This window comes from Macaca fascicularis, chromosome 6 (assembly GCF_037993035.2).
Source record: "Macaca fascicularis isolate 582-1 chromosome 6, T2T-MFA8v1.1".
Taxonomy (NCBI): Eukaryota; Metazoa; Chordata; class Mammalia; order Primates; family Cercopithecidae; genus Macaca; species Macaca fascicularis.
Window position 1 is genome coordinate 75,543,601 of NC_088380.1, and position 16,924 is coordinate 75,560,524.

General features: G+C 44.4%; 1 protein-coding gene across 1 annotated transcript in view; it reads left to right on the forward strand.

The window, feature by feature from the left end:
* The first annotated feature begins 200 nt into the window (after positions 1-200).
* MCCC2 (methylcrotonyl-CoA carboxylase subunit 2) overlaps positions 201-16,924 on the forward strand; it is a 67,128-nt gene continuing 50,404 nt past the window's right edge. The window contains exons 1-4 of the mRNA XM_005557117.5: positions 201-453; positions 6,294-6,360; positions 11,206-11,290; positions 14,273-14,374. Coding sequence (XP_005557174.1) covers positions 325-453; positions 6,294-6,360; positions 11,206-11,290; positions 14,273-14,374 — 383 coding nt within the window. The 5' untranslated portion in view covers positions 201-324. The remainder of the gene's footprint in view (positions 454-6,293; positions 6,361-11,205; positions 11,291-14,272; positions 14,375-16,924) is intronic.

Below are 16,924 nucleotides of genomic sequence, written 5' to 3' on the forward strand. Positions count from 1 at the left end.
CCTGCACCGCTTCGGGGGACCCAGTTGGCCACATGAGGGTCGCTCCGCCCCGGAGACCCGCTTTCCTGAGCTGGGGACTAGACGCGACCTCGCGGGGCTGAAGTTCTGTCCCTTATTGGCTGGGTCAGGGGGCGTGGCACGGCCTGACCAATCGCGGGCGGCGCGCTTAGGCACGTGTGGGGGCAGGCCTGAGAATCAGAGAGGCCTTCTCTGGGGCTGCCAGTACGCGAACCCAGCCGCAGTCCCAGCCAGGCAAGCAGCAGTGGAAAGTGCCGGCTCCCGGCCAGCAAGGGCCGCTTTCTCGCTCTCTCGGTGCCCGCCGCCATGTGGGCTGCCCTGAGGTTAATCCTGCGGCCGTGTGCCCGCGCTTCTCCCGCCGGGCTGCGCGCCTATCACGGGGACTCGGTGGCCTCGCTGGGCACGCAGCCGGACGTGGGCTCTGCCCTCTACCAGGTAGGCTGAGCACCCCGGTGGCCTGGCCGCCGGTGCCAGGCTAGGAAGCAAGTGGAGGAGGGGCAGGTTTCAACAACTGCTGCTCTCTTGTCCGGAGCCACAGTCGATTCTGTGACGCGCGTGAAGTTTGAAGAAGAAAAGCCTAACAGATAAAAGAAAGTTTAGTTCACTTTTAGAGCTGGCCCTGTACTTTGTGTCTTTGAAATCAGTGGTTCTTTTTTTTTTTTTTTTAATTTTTTTTTTTTTTTTGAGACAGAGTCTTGCTCTGTCGCCCAGGCTAGAGTGCAGTGGCGCGATCTCGGCTCACTGCAAGCTCCGCCTCCCGGGTTCACTCCATTCTCCTGCCTCAGCCTCCCGAGTAGCTGGGACTACAGGCACCCGCCACTGCGCCCGGCTAATTTTTTGTATTTTTAGTAGAGACGGGGTTTCACCATGGTCTCGATCTCCTGACCTTGTGATCCGCCCGCCTCGGCCTCCCAAAGTGCTGGGATTACAGGCGTGAGCCACTGCGCCCGGCCAAAAAAATCAGTGGTTCTTAAAGCCTGGTTTAGAATTGTCACCTGGGGAGCTCGTTGAATAGCTGCCTGAGCCCCACGCCCACTCTGGACCTTGTGGGTCTCAGGTGGAGTCGCGGTGTTTACGTTGTTAGTGAAGTCCTTAGGGGACTTTGGGCAGCCAGCTTTGGGAACCACTGGCCTAGAGCAGCCCAAGAGTGGCGCTGTGCTTACATACAGCCCTGAATTACACACAGCCCTGAATTAAAAAATTACAACTTTTAAATTTGAAAGTTAAAAATTACAACTTTTAAATTAAAAGTTGGTTATGATGGACGGGCCCGGTGGTTCACGCCTGTAATCACTTTGGGAGGCCCTGGCGGGTGGATTACCTGAGGTCAGGAGTTGGAGACCAGCCTGGCCAATGTGGTGAAACCCAGTCTTTACTAAAAATACAAAAACTAGCTGGGCGTGGTGGCGCGTGCCTGTAATCCCAGCTACTTGGGAGGCTGAGGCAGGCTGAGGCAGGAGAATTGCCTGAACTTGGGAGGCGGAGGTTGCAGTGAGCTGAGATTGTGCCATTGCACTCCAGCCTGGGCAACAGGAGAGAAACTCTGTCTCAAAAAAAAAAAAAGTTGGTTATGTTAATAGAAAATATCCCACAGTATATTTGAGTGACTTTTCTTGGAATTAGGAGGCATCCAATCAATATAAGGCCAAAAAACTCAAAACTTGTGAAATATCAGAGCTGGAAAATTTCATTGTGTTCCCACGATTTCTAAGCCTATACAGATAACATCTAAATAGTGCAAACAACACACAATTATTTGTCAGGACAGAATGTTTAATTCAGAATTATTAAGTGGTTATTGTGGTCCAGGCACTATTTTAGATATTTGGTATAGATGTGTGGGAATGGAACTAATAATTTTGTAGGGAATATGGACAAGAAAGTAGGTAACTGTGGTACAGTGTGAGAAGGGTTGTCTAAAGCTTGAGAAGGTGGTTACAGAAGGCTACAGATAGGAAGTAATAGGTGAGATGAATCTTGGATAAGAGCTGGCCAAGTTCAGGGTGCAGGATGGAAGGCAAGACTGTACAAACCAAGAGAGTTACGAGAACATAGGTACTGAGTTATGAAAGTGTATATCTGGTGTGAGGACTTGAATTCCATGTCTAGGGCATGGAATTCATTGAACAGTGTCTGGTGATGGGATTGATTGATTATGGGGCCAGATAGAGGAGGATCTTGCATGCAAAAGCCACATTTAGATTCCATTTTGCAGGTTGTCCATTAAAATATTTAAGTAGATAAGTGGCATGATCCTATGGATATGGTAGAATCATCAGTGTGGTGGCAATGTGGAGGATGGATTGATGTAGGGAAAAAACTAGACCTAGGTGACAGTGGAGAGTTGAGTCTTGAGATGAAGTAGTCAAAGTTAGAATTGTATGTAGGAGGGGGGCATAGATACCCGAGGAGCAAAGACTGTAGAGTTAATAACTGAGTGGAAGGGGAAAATGGATGACTTTGGAGTTTTCCAACTGAGCGGAATATTTAGGTAGGTGGAACTGCCATTAATAAAAAGAAGGCTTTGGTGATGGGTTTTGTATGACTCACGTTTTGCTAGGTTGCGCTTTGTAACAAACAATCAAAAAATCTCAGTAGCTCACAACAGCAAATATTAGTCTCTCACTTGTTTTTGTTTTGTTTCTTAATCTCTCACTGGTGTTGGTGGCCTTTGGTTAGTTAGTTGCTGCTGTGACTGTTCCACTGCAGGGTAGGTTCAGGTCTGCTCCACGTGTCTTCCCATTCCTGGACTGAGGCTGAAGAGCAGCCCTGAATTAAACATGCCCTTCTCATGGCCGAAGGCACAAGAGCAAGAGGCTGAACACAAATTGGATTTAAAGTTCTTGCTGGCATGTGATGAAATTCATGTGTGCTCATATTAGACAAAGCAAATCCATGAGGGTGGGGGAGAATGGGATGAATGATCCAGTTTAGCTGTGTTTCCTGATTACAAATAACAGCAACTATAATAAGTAATAATAATGCAGAAATGTTATAGTGTTCCCATCATTTTTCTAAAGGCTTTATATGGTTTTACTCATGTATTTATCATAATGATCCTGTGTAGTAGGTACAATTGTTATTTCTGTTTTATAGATGGGAAAACTGTGGTATTTAGCGTCCAAGTAATTTGTCTGAGATAACACAGAGCCTGAATTTGAAGCCAGGTGGTCTGGCTCATAACTCTTAAGTCCAGGGTCTTAACTGTTGCTCTATAATGCTTCTTACTCACCCAGCTCTACCTAAGTGGGTTCTATGGTTGAAAAGACGGGGTGGGGACTTGTCAGTGGCTCGGCTCCAATTCATTATGACTGTCAGGCACTAACCGCTGTGGTTGCTCAGCTTCACAAGAAAATTACTAGGTTGTAGAAACTGTTGTTTTGTAGGTGATTACACACACACACACACACACACACACACACACACACACACACCCCAACCTGGGGCCCTGAGAGATCACAAGATTTGCCAAATGTCAGTATCAGTAAGTAGGGAAACTAAAAGTTGAACTTAGTTTTGCCACTAAACTACACTGCCTCTTGGTTAGTGAGCCTCATGCTAACGAGGCTAGGTTGGTTGACAAAGGATTGCCTGGGAGGTGAACTGTAGCCAGTACTGGCTCTTCTGTGATTTAAGTCTGATGGGCTGAGCCTGGCACGGATGTTGCCCAGTCTGTACAGGCAAATGTCAGCTTCAGTGGGTGACTGCTTTTCTTCTTTGACCCACTGGTTGTGTAAGAGTACGTTGTTTAATTTCCATATATTTGTGAATTTTCCAGTCATCCTTCTGCCATTGATTTCTAGTTTCATTCCATTGCAATTGAAAGGATACTTTGGGCCAGGCGCGATGGCTCATCCCTGTAATCCTAACGCTTTGGAAGGCCGAGGCTGGTGGATCGCTTGAGGTCAGGAGTTCTAGACCAGCCTGGCCAACATGGTGAAACCCTGTCTCCACTAAAAAATAAAAAAAATTAGCTGGGTGTGGTGGCGCACGCCTGTAATCCCAGCTACTTGGGAGGGTGAGTCAGGAGAGTCGCTTGAACCCGGGAGGCGGAGGTTGCAGTGAGCCAAGACTGTGCTAGTGTACTCCAGCCTGGGTGACAGAGCCAGACTCCGTCTCAAAACAAAACAAAACAAAACAAAACCAAACAACAAACAAACAAAAAACCAACCAAAAAAAAGGATACTTTGTGTGATTTCAATCTTTTAAAATTTATTAAAATTTATTTTGTGGCCTGACATGTAGTTCATCTTGGAGAATGTTCCGTGTGCACTTGAGAAAAGTTACTTTTTTCTGCTGTTGTAGGGTGACAATTTCTGTATATATGTGTTAGCTCCAACTGGTTCTTTCCCTAATACCGTGCTACTTCTTTGTTTTTTATTTTCTGGATTTTGCAGAGCAAGAGAATGTAGCAGAAATCATGACCCCCAGAGCTCTTGGAGCTGTAGAAAATAGGAAATAATGGAGACATACTGTAGACTGAATATTCATCTAAGTTTGAACAATTAGGAAGTTGCTTAGTGTTCTGTCAAATAGAAGGAACTAAATAACAAGAGATGCTAATACATGGGGGGCAAAATGTATTAGTGGGCCAAAGTCTGAATTTCAAAGATAATTAGTTAAGTATTGTTCGAAAGTAATATGCTGACCAAAGAAAATTTAAAAATACAGAAAGGTTAAAAGTTAGTCCCTCTACCTCTTTTCTACTTCTCACTGTCAATATTTCCTTATGTAGTACCTAGAAAATTTCTGAATACATACCAGCATAGAGTTTTTTTTTTTTTTTTTTTTTTTTGAGATGGAGTTTTGCTCTTGTTGCCCAGGCTGGAGTGCGATGGCATGATCTTGGCTCACTGCAACCTCCGCCTCCCGGGTTCAAGTGATTCTCTTGCCTCAGCCTCCCGAGTAGCTGGGATTACAGGCATGCGCCACCACGCCCAGCTAATTTTGTATTTTTAGTAGAGATGGGTTTTCTCCATGTTGGTCAGGCTGGTCTCGAACTCCTGACCTTAGGTGATCTGCCTGCCTCGGCCTTCTAAAGTGTTGAGATTACAGGTGTGAGCCACCACGGCTGGCCGAGTTTGTTCTTTTTTAATAATTTATTTATTTATTTGAAAGAGTCTTACTCTGTCACCCAGGCTGGAGTACAATGGCACGATCCTAGTTCACTGTCGTTTCAAACCCCTGGGCTCAAGAGATTCTTCCACCTCAGTCGGCCAAGTCGCTAGGACACACCATCATGCCTAGATAATTTTTAAATTTTTATTATTTTTACTTTTATTCTTTTTGTAGAGATGGAAGTCTCCCTGTGTTACTCAGGCTGGTCTCGAACTCCTGGGCTTAAGTGATGCTCCTGCCTCTGCCTCCCAAAGCTTTGGGATTACAGGTGTGAGCCACCACACCCAGCCTATTCTTTTTAAAACACAAAATAGGATCCCTGGCCAGGTGCGGTGGCTCACACCTGTAATCCCAGCACTTTGGGAGGCCGAGGTGGGCGAATCACTTGAGGTCAGGAGTTCGAGATCAGCCTGGCCAACATAGTGAAACCCGGTCTCTATTAAAAATATAATAATTAGCTGGGCGTGGTGGCACACACCTGTAGTCCCAGCTACTTGGGAGGCTCAGGCAGGAGAATTGCTTGATCTCAGGAGGTGGTAGTTGCAGTGAGCCAAGATCGCACCATTGCACTCCAGCCTGGGCAACAGAGTGAGATTCTGCCCCAAAAAATAAAAATACAAAATTAAAAATAAAAATAGGATCCTTTGTTTCCCTCTGGGATTTGTTTTTACAACTGTACTTTGTGAGTAAGCAAGCATTGGTTGGAATCTCAGATAGTGACTGATGGGACAGGAAAAATAAGATGGTATTCTAAACTTCAAAAAGCTTATATTCCTTAAAATAGGAAAGCAAATAGAGATCAATTTAAGTTCAGAAGATGTTTAAGGAAGAAAGATGTTAAACGGAGTAGGAGTGGCCAGAAGTAGAGTTGAAGATGAGATAAAACATGAATTAGGCTTACAGAGGGGTAAGATTTGGAGAGATGGACAAGTGGGGTGGTGAAGAAGACCTTGAACAAGACAGGCAGGGGTGAATCTTTTCCATAGGATCCAGTGGTCCAGTGTGGCTGCCATGGATAGGGGTGGCCCAGTGTGGCGGCCACACAGACTTGGCACAGACCACTGTGTTTTGTTTTGTTTTTTTTTTTACCTTTATTTTGGTAAAAAGGAATTGCTTTCTAATATTTCTCTCCCCCATCTCCTCTATTTCTGTTTTAGGAGAACTACGAGCAGATGAAAGCACTAGTAAATCAGCTCCATGAACGAGTGGAGCATATAAAACTAGGTAAACACAGCATTTATTCCTCAGTTTATGCCTTTACTTAAGATGTCCTAAAATAGTTATTGGTTTTGGGAAAAACTACTGGAATTAAACTTTTGACTTTTTTTTTTTGAGATGGAGTCTTGCTCCGTTGCCCAGGCTGGAGTGCAGTGGTGCCATCTTAGCTTACTGCAACCTCCGCATCCTGGGTTCAAGCAATTCTTCTGCCTCGGCCTCCCAAGTAGTTGGGATTACAGGTGCCTGCCACCATGCCCGTCTAATTTTTGTGTTTTTAAAATAGAGACAAGGTTTCACCATGTTGGCCAGGCTGATTTGGAACTCCTGATGTCAAGTAATCCATCTGCCTTGGCCTCCCAAAGTGCTGCAATTAGACGTGAGCCACTACTCCTGGCTGAGCTTTTGACTCTTAAGACTATGCATTTGTTGGTATGCAGGCATTTAATTTTATTTTTTGTATTACTTGGCCAGTTTCTCTTCATAGAATACTACCACTTTTGGGGGGGGAATTAAAGATTTAAATTCATAAATTTTATGAATAAATAATTTATTTTTAATTTTTTTTTTTTTTTTGAGATGGAGTCTCGCTCTGTCGCCCAGGCTGGAGTGCAGTGGCCTGATCTCAGCTCACTGCAAGCTCCGCCTCCCGGGTTCACGCCATTCTCCTGCCTCAGCCTCCCGAGTAGCTGGGACTACAGGCGCCCACCACCTCGCCCGGCTAGTTTTTTGTAGTTTTAGTAGAGACGGGGTTTCACTGTGTTCACCAGGATGGTCTCGATCTCCTGACCTCGTGATCCACCCGTCTCGGCCTCCCAAAGTGCTGGGATTACAGGCTTGAGCCACCGCGCCCGGCCTATTTTTAATTTGTATTATTATTATTTTTTTTAAGAGATGAGTTCTTGCTCTGTTGCCAGGCTGGCCTCAAACCCCTGGCTCAAGCGATCCTCCCGTCTTGGCCTCCCAAAGTGCTGGGATTACAGGTGTGAGCCACCATACCTGGCCAGTGATTTCTTAGTAGGTGTTTAATATTTCTTCCCTAAGTGCTGAATCTCAGATGGAAAGAATTCTTCATATTTGATTGACTGTTTCAGATAACTTTTATCAACAAGTATATAATACTTAAAATAATATATAATACTTTAAATGTAAAATTGTACATTTAGAGTGGAGTAGTTTAAATACTAGATCTCAGGAGTATGAAAATAGTGAAAAAGACTGGATTTGGAAAGTATGGTCTAGAATTGCTTATTTACTTGTTTATTTAGAGACAGGGTCTCCTCAGTCTGTTGCTCCGGCTGGACTCAAAGTCGGGAGCACAAGTGATCTTCTTGCCTCAGCCTCCCGAGTAGCTGAGACTATACATGTGCCCCGTACCCAGCTACGGAATTCATACTTTTGAAGCCATTTTAGATTAAGGTGTTGTCTCCAGAAAAAGAATCCAGGCTCTTGCTGAAAAGAAAATGTGTTTTGTTAGGGGCAATAACTCAATCGTTATGTCCATTTTGAGAGTTTGATTTGGTGAACCCACTATCCCCCTTAGACATTAAGGTGGTGGGTTTTGGGGCCAGGCATGGTGGCTCATGCCTGTAATCCCAGCACTTTGGGAGGCCGAGGCGGGCGGATCACATGAGGTCAGGAGTTCGAGACCAGCCTGACCAACATGGTGAAACCCTGTCTCTACTAAAAATACAAAATTAGCCAGTGTGGTGGCACATGCTTGTAATCCTAGCTACTCAGGAGGCTGAGGCAGGAGAATTGTTTGAACCTGGGAGGCGGAGGTTGCAGTGAGCCAAGATGGTGCCATTGCACTCCAGCCTGGGTGACGGAGCAAAACTCCGTCTCAAAAAAAAAAAAAAAAAAAAAAAAAAAAGATGGTGGGTTTGACTCAATGGAAGGGTGAGGAGTTCTGTGGCATTGGGTGCCTGCTGGGAATAGTGAGTGCTGAGGAACCTTGGTGAAGTCTGGTGGCCACAGGAGGGTAGAGGACTGAGCCGGACTCCCTGGGGAAGGAGGTAGGGAGAAGGGGGAAAGGACAAACTTGGCCTTCACAGTTTTGCTAAGAATTAAATGTCAGGTAGCTTAATTATGTGCTCTGTGAGCCTGCATCAAGAATAACCCTCTTTCTGGTTCTTCCTAATAAAACCAGAATTCACCAGCTGCTCCAAATTGTAAGGCCCCACTCTAGGCAGAATTGCTAAAGAATGATGTTGTCTTAAGTCTGTTTTTTTTTTTCTTTACTGAGATGGAGTCTTGCTCTGTTGCTCAGGCTGAAGTGTAGTGGCACGATCTCGGCTCACTACAACCTTGGCCTCCCGGGTTCAACTGATTCTCTTGCCTCAGCCTCCCAAGTAGCTGGGACTACAGGCATGCACCACCACACCTGGCTAATTTTTCATAGTTTTAGTAGAGATGGGGTTTCACCATGTTGTCCAGGCTGGTCTCAAACTCCTGACCTCAAGTGATCTGCCCACCTCAGCCTCCCAAAGTGCTGGGATTACACGTATGACCCACCGTGCCCAGTGTTAAGTCCTTTTTTTTTTTTTTCAGTGTGTCTTATCACACCTCTCTGTCACCCCTACTCTCCTCTTCTCCCCTTCTCCGTCTCGCAGCTTAGTGGGCACTTTCACTGATTCTCCAAAGACCTTCACCCAGATCTGGATTTCCTTGCAGTGCCTTAGGTCATTTTTCCTTTAATATGTATTTTGTTTTTCTTTCCAACTTTTATTTTAGGTTTGGGGATACGTTTGCAGGTTTGTTACATGAATAAATTGCACGTTGTGGGAGTTTTGTGTACAAATAATTTTGTCTACCAGTTAAACAGGATTATTGACATATAATTGACATACAGTAAACTGTTATTTAAAGTGTGCAATTTGATGAGTTTTGACATGTGTATACACCCATGAAACCATCTGGGCAATCAAAATAATGAACATATAATTCCCTAAAGCTTCCTTGGCCCTTTGTAACCTCTTCGTCCCTCCCTCCCCCTCCCCTCAACACACCTCAGCAGGGGGGACTCAGCCAGTAGTTGGAGAAAAGAGAAAAGCAATTTGACTTAACTCACACTATCTTGTACAGAAGTCTGTCTTTCCCTCCCAGAAGTATTTTCATTTTAAAAGAAGATTAGACATGTGATACAATTTTCTTGGCAACCTAAAGGCAGATTTAATCTTTTTTTTTTTTTTTTTTTTGAGACGGAGTCTCGTTCTGTCGCCCAGGCTGGAGTGCAGTGGCCGGATCTCAGCTCACTGCAAGCTCCACCTCCCGGGTTTACGCCATTCTCCTGCCTCAGCCTCCCGAGTAGCTGGGACTACAGGCGCCCGCCACCTCGCCCAGCTATTTTTTTGTATTTTTTAGTAGAGACGGGGTTTCACCATGTTAGCCAGGATGGTCTCGATCTCCTGACCTTGCGATCCGCCCGTCTCAGCCTCCCAAAGTGCTGGGATTACAGGCTTGAGCCACCGTGCCCGGCCGGCAGATTTAATCTTAAAAATATGCTATGTATCTCTTCAGGGAAGAAAAAATTCCTTTCGGGTATAGCAGAGTCCAGGTTTGAAAAATAAGGTCATAGCCGGGTGTGGTGGCCCACACTTGTAATCCCAGCACTTTGGGAGGCTGAGGCGGAAAGGCTGCTTGAGTGTGATCTTGAGGTTACAGTGAGCTGTGACCACGCCACTGCACTCCAGCCTCGATGACCAAGCAAGACCCTGTGTCAAAACAAAGAAAGGCTGCGTGCAGTGGCTCATGCCTGTAATCCCAGCACTTTGGGAGGTCAAGGCAGGAGAATTGCATGAAGCCAGGTGTTTGAAACCAGCCTGGGCAACATAGTGAGACCTCATCACAGAAATTTAGCTGGGACCACGTGCCTGTAGTGCTAGCTGCTGGGAAGCCTGAGGTGAGAGGATCACTTGAGTTTAGGAGTTCAAAGCTGTGGTGAGCCATGATGGCACCACAGCACTCCAGCCTGGATGACAGAGTAAATTTTGTCTCAAAAAAAAAAAAAAAAAAAAATCCTACATGGAAGATTGTTTGAAATTATTTTCTTGCCTAAATAAACAAAGAAATAACTTTCTGAAATAGCTGAACATTTCATTAGACAAAGACTATATTAAGATGAAATTCTTGGGCACCAATAAAAATAAACTAATTTTTCATTATTAAAGGTACAATTTGATACTTTTGTTCTTGCTCCATTACCTTGGTTTGCCGAGAGTGGGTTATAGATATTCCCAAGAATACCCCTGTGGGCTCTTCAGTTATAATTTTTTTTGTCTGTCATGATGTGAGCAATGTTGAGAAGCACCGAAGACAATCTCTGAGTCAAGTAAGGGACTTTTAAATTGCTAAAGTGTTCAATTCGCCCAGTTGCAAGCCTACAAAGTTACAGATCACTAATGTCTTCTTTAGGTAAATTTACTGCACTTATCATGGAAGTAATCTCTAAAATTATATTTTTACCTGGTACAAATGAAGATAGGAATTTTCCAGATCTATCATAGCATGTATGTAATAAATGTGGCGGAGATGAGGCAATATTTGCAATATGTGAGCTGCGGAGAAAATACTCTGTAATTTGAATAACTACTAGTGAATGCAGAACATAGACTCTAGTATATACTCTACAATCAGGGATAGATTGATTTTTTTTTTAATACCAGTTTTTATAATTACTTCAGAAAACTGGCAACTTGTGAGTTGAGTGAGTGATTAGCCTTTTCTCAGAGGATATGTTGAACTTTTAAAAACTGCTATATTTTGGATTAAGTATTACGTTTCTCTGGCATTAAGTTGAGACCTTTTTATCGTGTCAATCTAATCTAATCTAATCTAATCGTGTTTTTATCATAGGTGGTGGTGAGAAAGCCCGAGCACTTCACATATCAAGAGGAAAACTATTGCCCAGAGAAAGAATTGACAATCTCATAGACCCAGGGTGTGTACACAGCCAAGTACTGACTCAGAGTGTTCTCTGTTCCATGGTACTTTATTAGACAGTCTTGTAAATCAGTTATTTTGAATTCTAGTTCTTATCGTAAGATTCAGGAACATGTGTCTATTGAGAGCCTACTATGTGTCAAGCACTACGTGTTGATGTATTTATTGAGAGCCTACTATGTGTCAGGTACTAGTGATATATCAGTGACCAAAACAGATGCAGATCTTTGCCCTACTGGAGTTTACATCATAGCAAAGGGAGACAGAAAACAACAGTAAAGATTGTAACTTCTGTAGTGTGTTAGTAAGTGATAAATATCATGAGAAAAAGAAAAGGTAGCCCAGAGTAAAGGAGAGGAAGTTGCAGTTTTAAGGGGGTGGTGCCAAGGTAGGCCTCATTGAGAAGGTGATGTCTGAGCGAAGATTTGAAGGAGGAGAGAGAGAGAGAGAGAGCCTTGTAACTCTCTGGGGAAAGAGTGTTTCAGGCAGAGGGAACAGCCAGTGCAAAGGCCCTGAGGTGGGAGTGTGCCAGATAGTGCTGGTATGCTCAAGGGGCAGCCAGAAGGCTGGGGTGGTTGTGGTGGAGGGAGGGAGGCGAGAGGAGTAGGAGATGGGTCAGATCTTGTATGGCCTTGTGGGTTATCGTAAAGGTTTTGGTTTTCACCATGGGAGAAATGGGGAGCTATTGTGGGGTTTTGAACAGGAGATGATTATGATCTGACATAGCTTAAAAGAGTGATTCTGGCTGCTGTGTTGTGAGTAGACGCAGCAGCAAGGGTGGAAGCCCTGTGACCAGTTAGAGGACGATTGCAGGGATTTGAGGGAGACGTGATAGGGACTCGGCCTAGGGTGGTGGTAGTGGTGGTGGTAGGAGTGCAGGGTTCTGGTTGTATTGTGAAGACAGAGCCAACCCAACAGGATTTCCTGAAGGATTGGATATGGGGTACAAGGGGGAGAGAGGGGTAAGTGAAAACTCCCAAAGTGTTTTTTCTCCTGACGTGCACACACATCCAACCTGGAGACAGCACTGTTAACACCTAGTCTATTATCCTTCCAGGCCATTTGTATGCATATATATACCAGACACCTACATTTTTGAAAAACAAAAATGAAATCATGCTAAATTTGCTGTTTTGTAACCAACTCTCTTTTTTCCCTCCTAATGTATCTTGACCATGTAAGTAAGTGAGAGGCAGACTGGTGGTTAAGAGCCTGGCCCCTGGAGCAAGATTGCTTATGAAGCTCCCGGCTCTGCTACTTACTTACTGTGTAACCTTAGACAAGTGGCTTGATCTCTGTGTGTTTCAGTTTCCTCATCAGTAAACCAGGGTCACAATAGGATCCATCTCAGAAGGTGGTTCTAAGGAGGACATGAGTGAGTGTGTTTTTTTTGTTTTTTTTTTTTTTTGTTTTTTTGAGACGGAGTCTCACTCTGTCGCCAGGCTGGAGGGCAGTGTCACGATCTTGGTTCACTGCAACCTCCACCTCCTGGGTTCAAGCAATTCTTCTGCCTCAGCCTCCCAAGTAGCTGGATTACAGGTGCGCACCACCATGCCCAGCTAATTTTTGTATTTTTAGTAGAGACGGGGTTTCACCACGTTGACCAGGATGGTCTCAATCTCTTGACCTCGTGATCTGCCCACCTCGGCCTCCCAAAGTGCTGGGATTACAGGCATGAGCCACCACGCCATGCTGTAAGTGAGTGTTTCTAAAGCTCTTAGAAGAGAGCCTGGCACTTAGAAAGGATTTTTATTTTTATTAATTAATTAATTAATTAATTTTTTGAGATGGAGCCTTGCTCTGTTGCCCAGGCTGGAGTGCAGTGGCGCCATCTTGGCTCACTGAAACCTCTGCCTTCTGGAGTCTGGTGATTCTCCTGCCTCAGCCTCCTGAGTAGCTGGGATTATAGGCAGGTGCCAACATGCCTGGCTAATTTATTTTATTTTATTTTTATTTTTATTTTATTTTTATTTTTAGTAGAGACGGGGTTTCACCATGTTATCCAGGCTGGTCTCAAACTCCTGACCTCAGGTGATCCACCTGTCTCGGCCTCCCAAAGTGCTGAGATTACAGGCATGAGCCACCGTGCCTGGCCGTTTATTTGTTTTTTGAGACAGGGTCTCATTCCGTTGCCCAGGCTGGAGTGCAGTAGCACAGTCACAGCTCACTGCAGCCTTGACCTCCTGGGCTCAAGTGATTCTTCCACCTCAGCCTTCCAAGTAGTTGGGACCACGGGCGTGTGCCATCCTGCCCAGCTATGTTAAAAAAATTTTTTTTTAAAGATGGGATTTCCCCATGTTGCTCAGGCTGGTCTCGAACTCCTGGGCTCAAGCAGTGCACCCACATGAGCCCCATAAACTGTTGGGATTACAGGCGTGACCCACCCCACCTACCTCCAAAAGTTTTTAAGAGATGGGGTCTCAGCTGGGCACGGTGGGTCACGCCTGTAATCCCAGCACTTTGTGAGGCTGAGGTGGGCAGATCACTTTCAGGTAAGGAGTTTGAGACCAGCCTGGCCAACATGGTGAAACCCCATCTCTACTAAAAATACAAAAAATTAGCTGGTCGTGGTGGCGCATGCCTGTAATCCCAGCTACTCGGGAGGCTGAGACCGGAGAATCGCTTGAACCCAGGAGGTGGAGGTTGCAGTGAGCTGAGATCGCGCCACTGCACTCTAGCCTGGGTGACAGGGTGAGACTCCATCTCAAAAAAAAAAGAGACGGGGTCTCACTATGTTGTCCTGGCTGACCTCCAACTCCTGGCCTCAAACAATGCTCTTCTGTCAGCCTCCTGAGTAACTGGGATTACAGACCTGAGCCACCACAACCATTTTAGATTTTTAAAAATAGATTTTATGTACAACATGTGTATTTGAAACATTGTCCCATTGAGGAAAAATCTTTTTCTTTTCCGTGTGTAACTGTTTAAATGTGTAGTTTTTAATGACATTAATTCAAACAGCATCCTTTCTTCCCTTTAGGTCTCCATTTCTGGAATTATCCCAGTTTGCAGGTTACCAGTTATATGACAATGAGGAGGTGCCTGGAGGTGGCATTATTACAGGCATTGGAAGAGTATCAGGGTGAGTATTCTACCTGTGCTTCATAATGTAGGTTAAGAAGAAGACTTTGATGAGGCACAGGTATCCAGCACTCACTTTGCATATTAGCATGCGATTTATATGCTATTTATATTATGTAGGACTGGCTGGGCATGGTGGCTTATGCCTGTAATCCCAGCAGTTTGGGAGGCCGAGGTGGGTGGATTACCTGAGGTCAGGAGTTTGAGATCAGGCTGGCCAACATGGTGAAACCCTGTCTGTACTAAAAATAAAAAAATAAGCCAGCATAGTGGCATACACCTGTAGTCCCAGCTACTCGGGAGGCTGAGGCAGGAGAATCGCTTGAACCTGGGAGGTGGAGGTTGCAGTGAGCTGAGATCAAGCCACTGCACTCCAGCCTGGTGACAGAGCAAGACTCTGTCTCAAAAAAAAAAATAAAAAAGATTTCTTTCCATGGAGACAAGGTCATGGAAGGAGACCAGTCTTTATCTTTTCACTAGAGATGCTCTAGTATTAGATATTATGGCTGAAAAAAATTCAGTCATTTAATAGGTATAAAGTAGCACTTAATTATAGATTCTTTCTTTTTTCCTTTTTTGTTTTTTTTAGAGACGGTGTCTTGCTCTGTTGCCTAGGCTGATCTTGAACTTCTGGGCTCAAACGATGTTGAGAATAGGCTAGCATATCATTATAATTTTTTTTTTTTTTGAGTTGGGGTCTTACTCTGTTGCCCAGGCTGGAATGCAGTGGCATGATCATAGCTTACTGTAGCCTCAAACTCCTGGCATCAAGTGATCTTCCTGCCTCGGCCTCCCAAAGTGCTGGGATTATAAGCATGAGCCACTGCCCTGGCCTTCATTATAGTTGAAATTGACCTTTTTTACATAAAAATTGTTGTTGAATGGTTTATATCATCACTACTCTTTCTCTTACAAATGACAGATGAACTGGGTTTGCTCAAATTAAGCAAAAAAGAGAATATATTGGTTCTCTTATCTGGTAGAGTCTGGGCATGGCTGGATCTGGGAGCTCAAATGGTCTTAGGTATTATTACGTCCCAGGCTGTTTTCTGCTCCTGGCCCTGACTTGCTGTGTGTCAGCTTTGTTGCTAGGCAGCCCCCAAAATCCAGAGGCAGCGATGGTCATAGGCAGTTCCTGGTTTATATTCTATAAGTTTAGTAGCTGCAGTGGAAGGCAAGATCCGCTTAGGCTTAGACCCTGTCCCGTTGCCGAACCTCAGTAGGAACTCTGGGTAGAAAGACCTGGTCCCTGTGCCCCCCTTTAAGGTGGGCTCTGGGGTCAGTCCTACTTGACCCACCTGGATTAAAGATAAGAGGCAGTTTCTGAAAGAAAGTTTAGTTTTGTTGCCAAAATAATAGATGCTGGGTAGGCAAAACCAATAGATATGCAATCTAGTATTTTTGTGGGCCAATTTGATTTCTCATTCTGTAATAGGTCTGTGACCTTTAATAGACAAGCAGATATGGCTGTGTCCCTTGTCCATGGTCACATATCTAGCAAGTTGGCGGAGCCAGGATTTCAGTCTCACTTTGTCTGACTTCACAGCCTGGCCTCTTTCCAGTACCAGAGCTTCTTAAACTTTCTAGCGTAGCACCCCCAGTGGTAGGAAGTGTGAGCACACACGCTGGAGTGTGAGGTTATGGCCCAGCAACCTATGAGAAGCCTGCATTTCCTTTGAGGTCTAGTTCGTTTAATGTTAAATCATTAAAAGTTTGCATTCTACTCTATAAAATGTTCATTGCAGTGCAGAAAAAGGTTTTATATGACCTAGGGAATAAAATTGACGCTCAAAGAAGAGTCCTGTTTGTCTTGTGGTGAGCCCTGCTGGCCACATATCCTAGTATGAGAAGCCCAACACTACCCTGTGCTGGGTGTTCAGTTGCCATTCTCTATTTTCAGCAGGGATTTAATGACTCACTCTTTAGAGTTGTAGGCAGCATAAAGTGAGGTAACACAAACATGATAAACATAAAGAAAATTGAATTTTGTAAAGAGCACACTGTTGTCATCTCAGATTTCAAGGGTACCTCTGACCTTAAGGTTTCCTGCCGGTGCTGTGCAGTTTCCCCAACCAGCCATTGTTGTCGGCCGCCCTGCTCTTTGTGACTCATACCCAGTAGACTGGCTATGGTGAGAAAGGGCACTGTTGATGACTCAGTACACCCTTCACGTGTTTTCAGTATATTATTTTAAAGTTTGCATTCATTCTGACTTCACGCAAGATAAACGTTATATTTTAGACTACTTTTAGTTTTATAGAAAACCATGGGGCTGTAATGTTGAAGAACAAAAATACAAAAAATAAATCTTACTACTATAGGTCAGTTTTCATTTGTGCAAAATACCCTCCTAAAAGGAGACTTTGAAGGCTTATTATGAGGAAATTCTTTTCCCTTGAGACTTGGATTTTTTTTTTTTCATTGTTATCATCTTGTTAGGACCCTTTCATTCAAAGAACCATTATGACACATGGCTTAGGTTGTTAGTTTTTCATTACTAATCTAGGACCGATGACTCTTCAAAAACCAAGTATGAGTTTATAAACTTGTT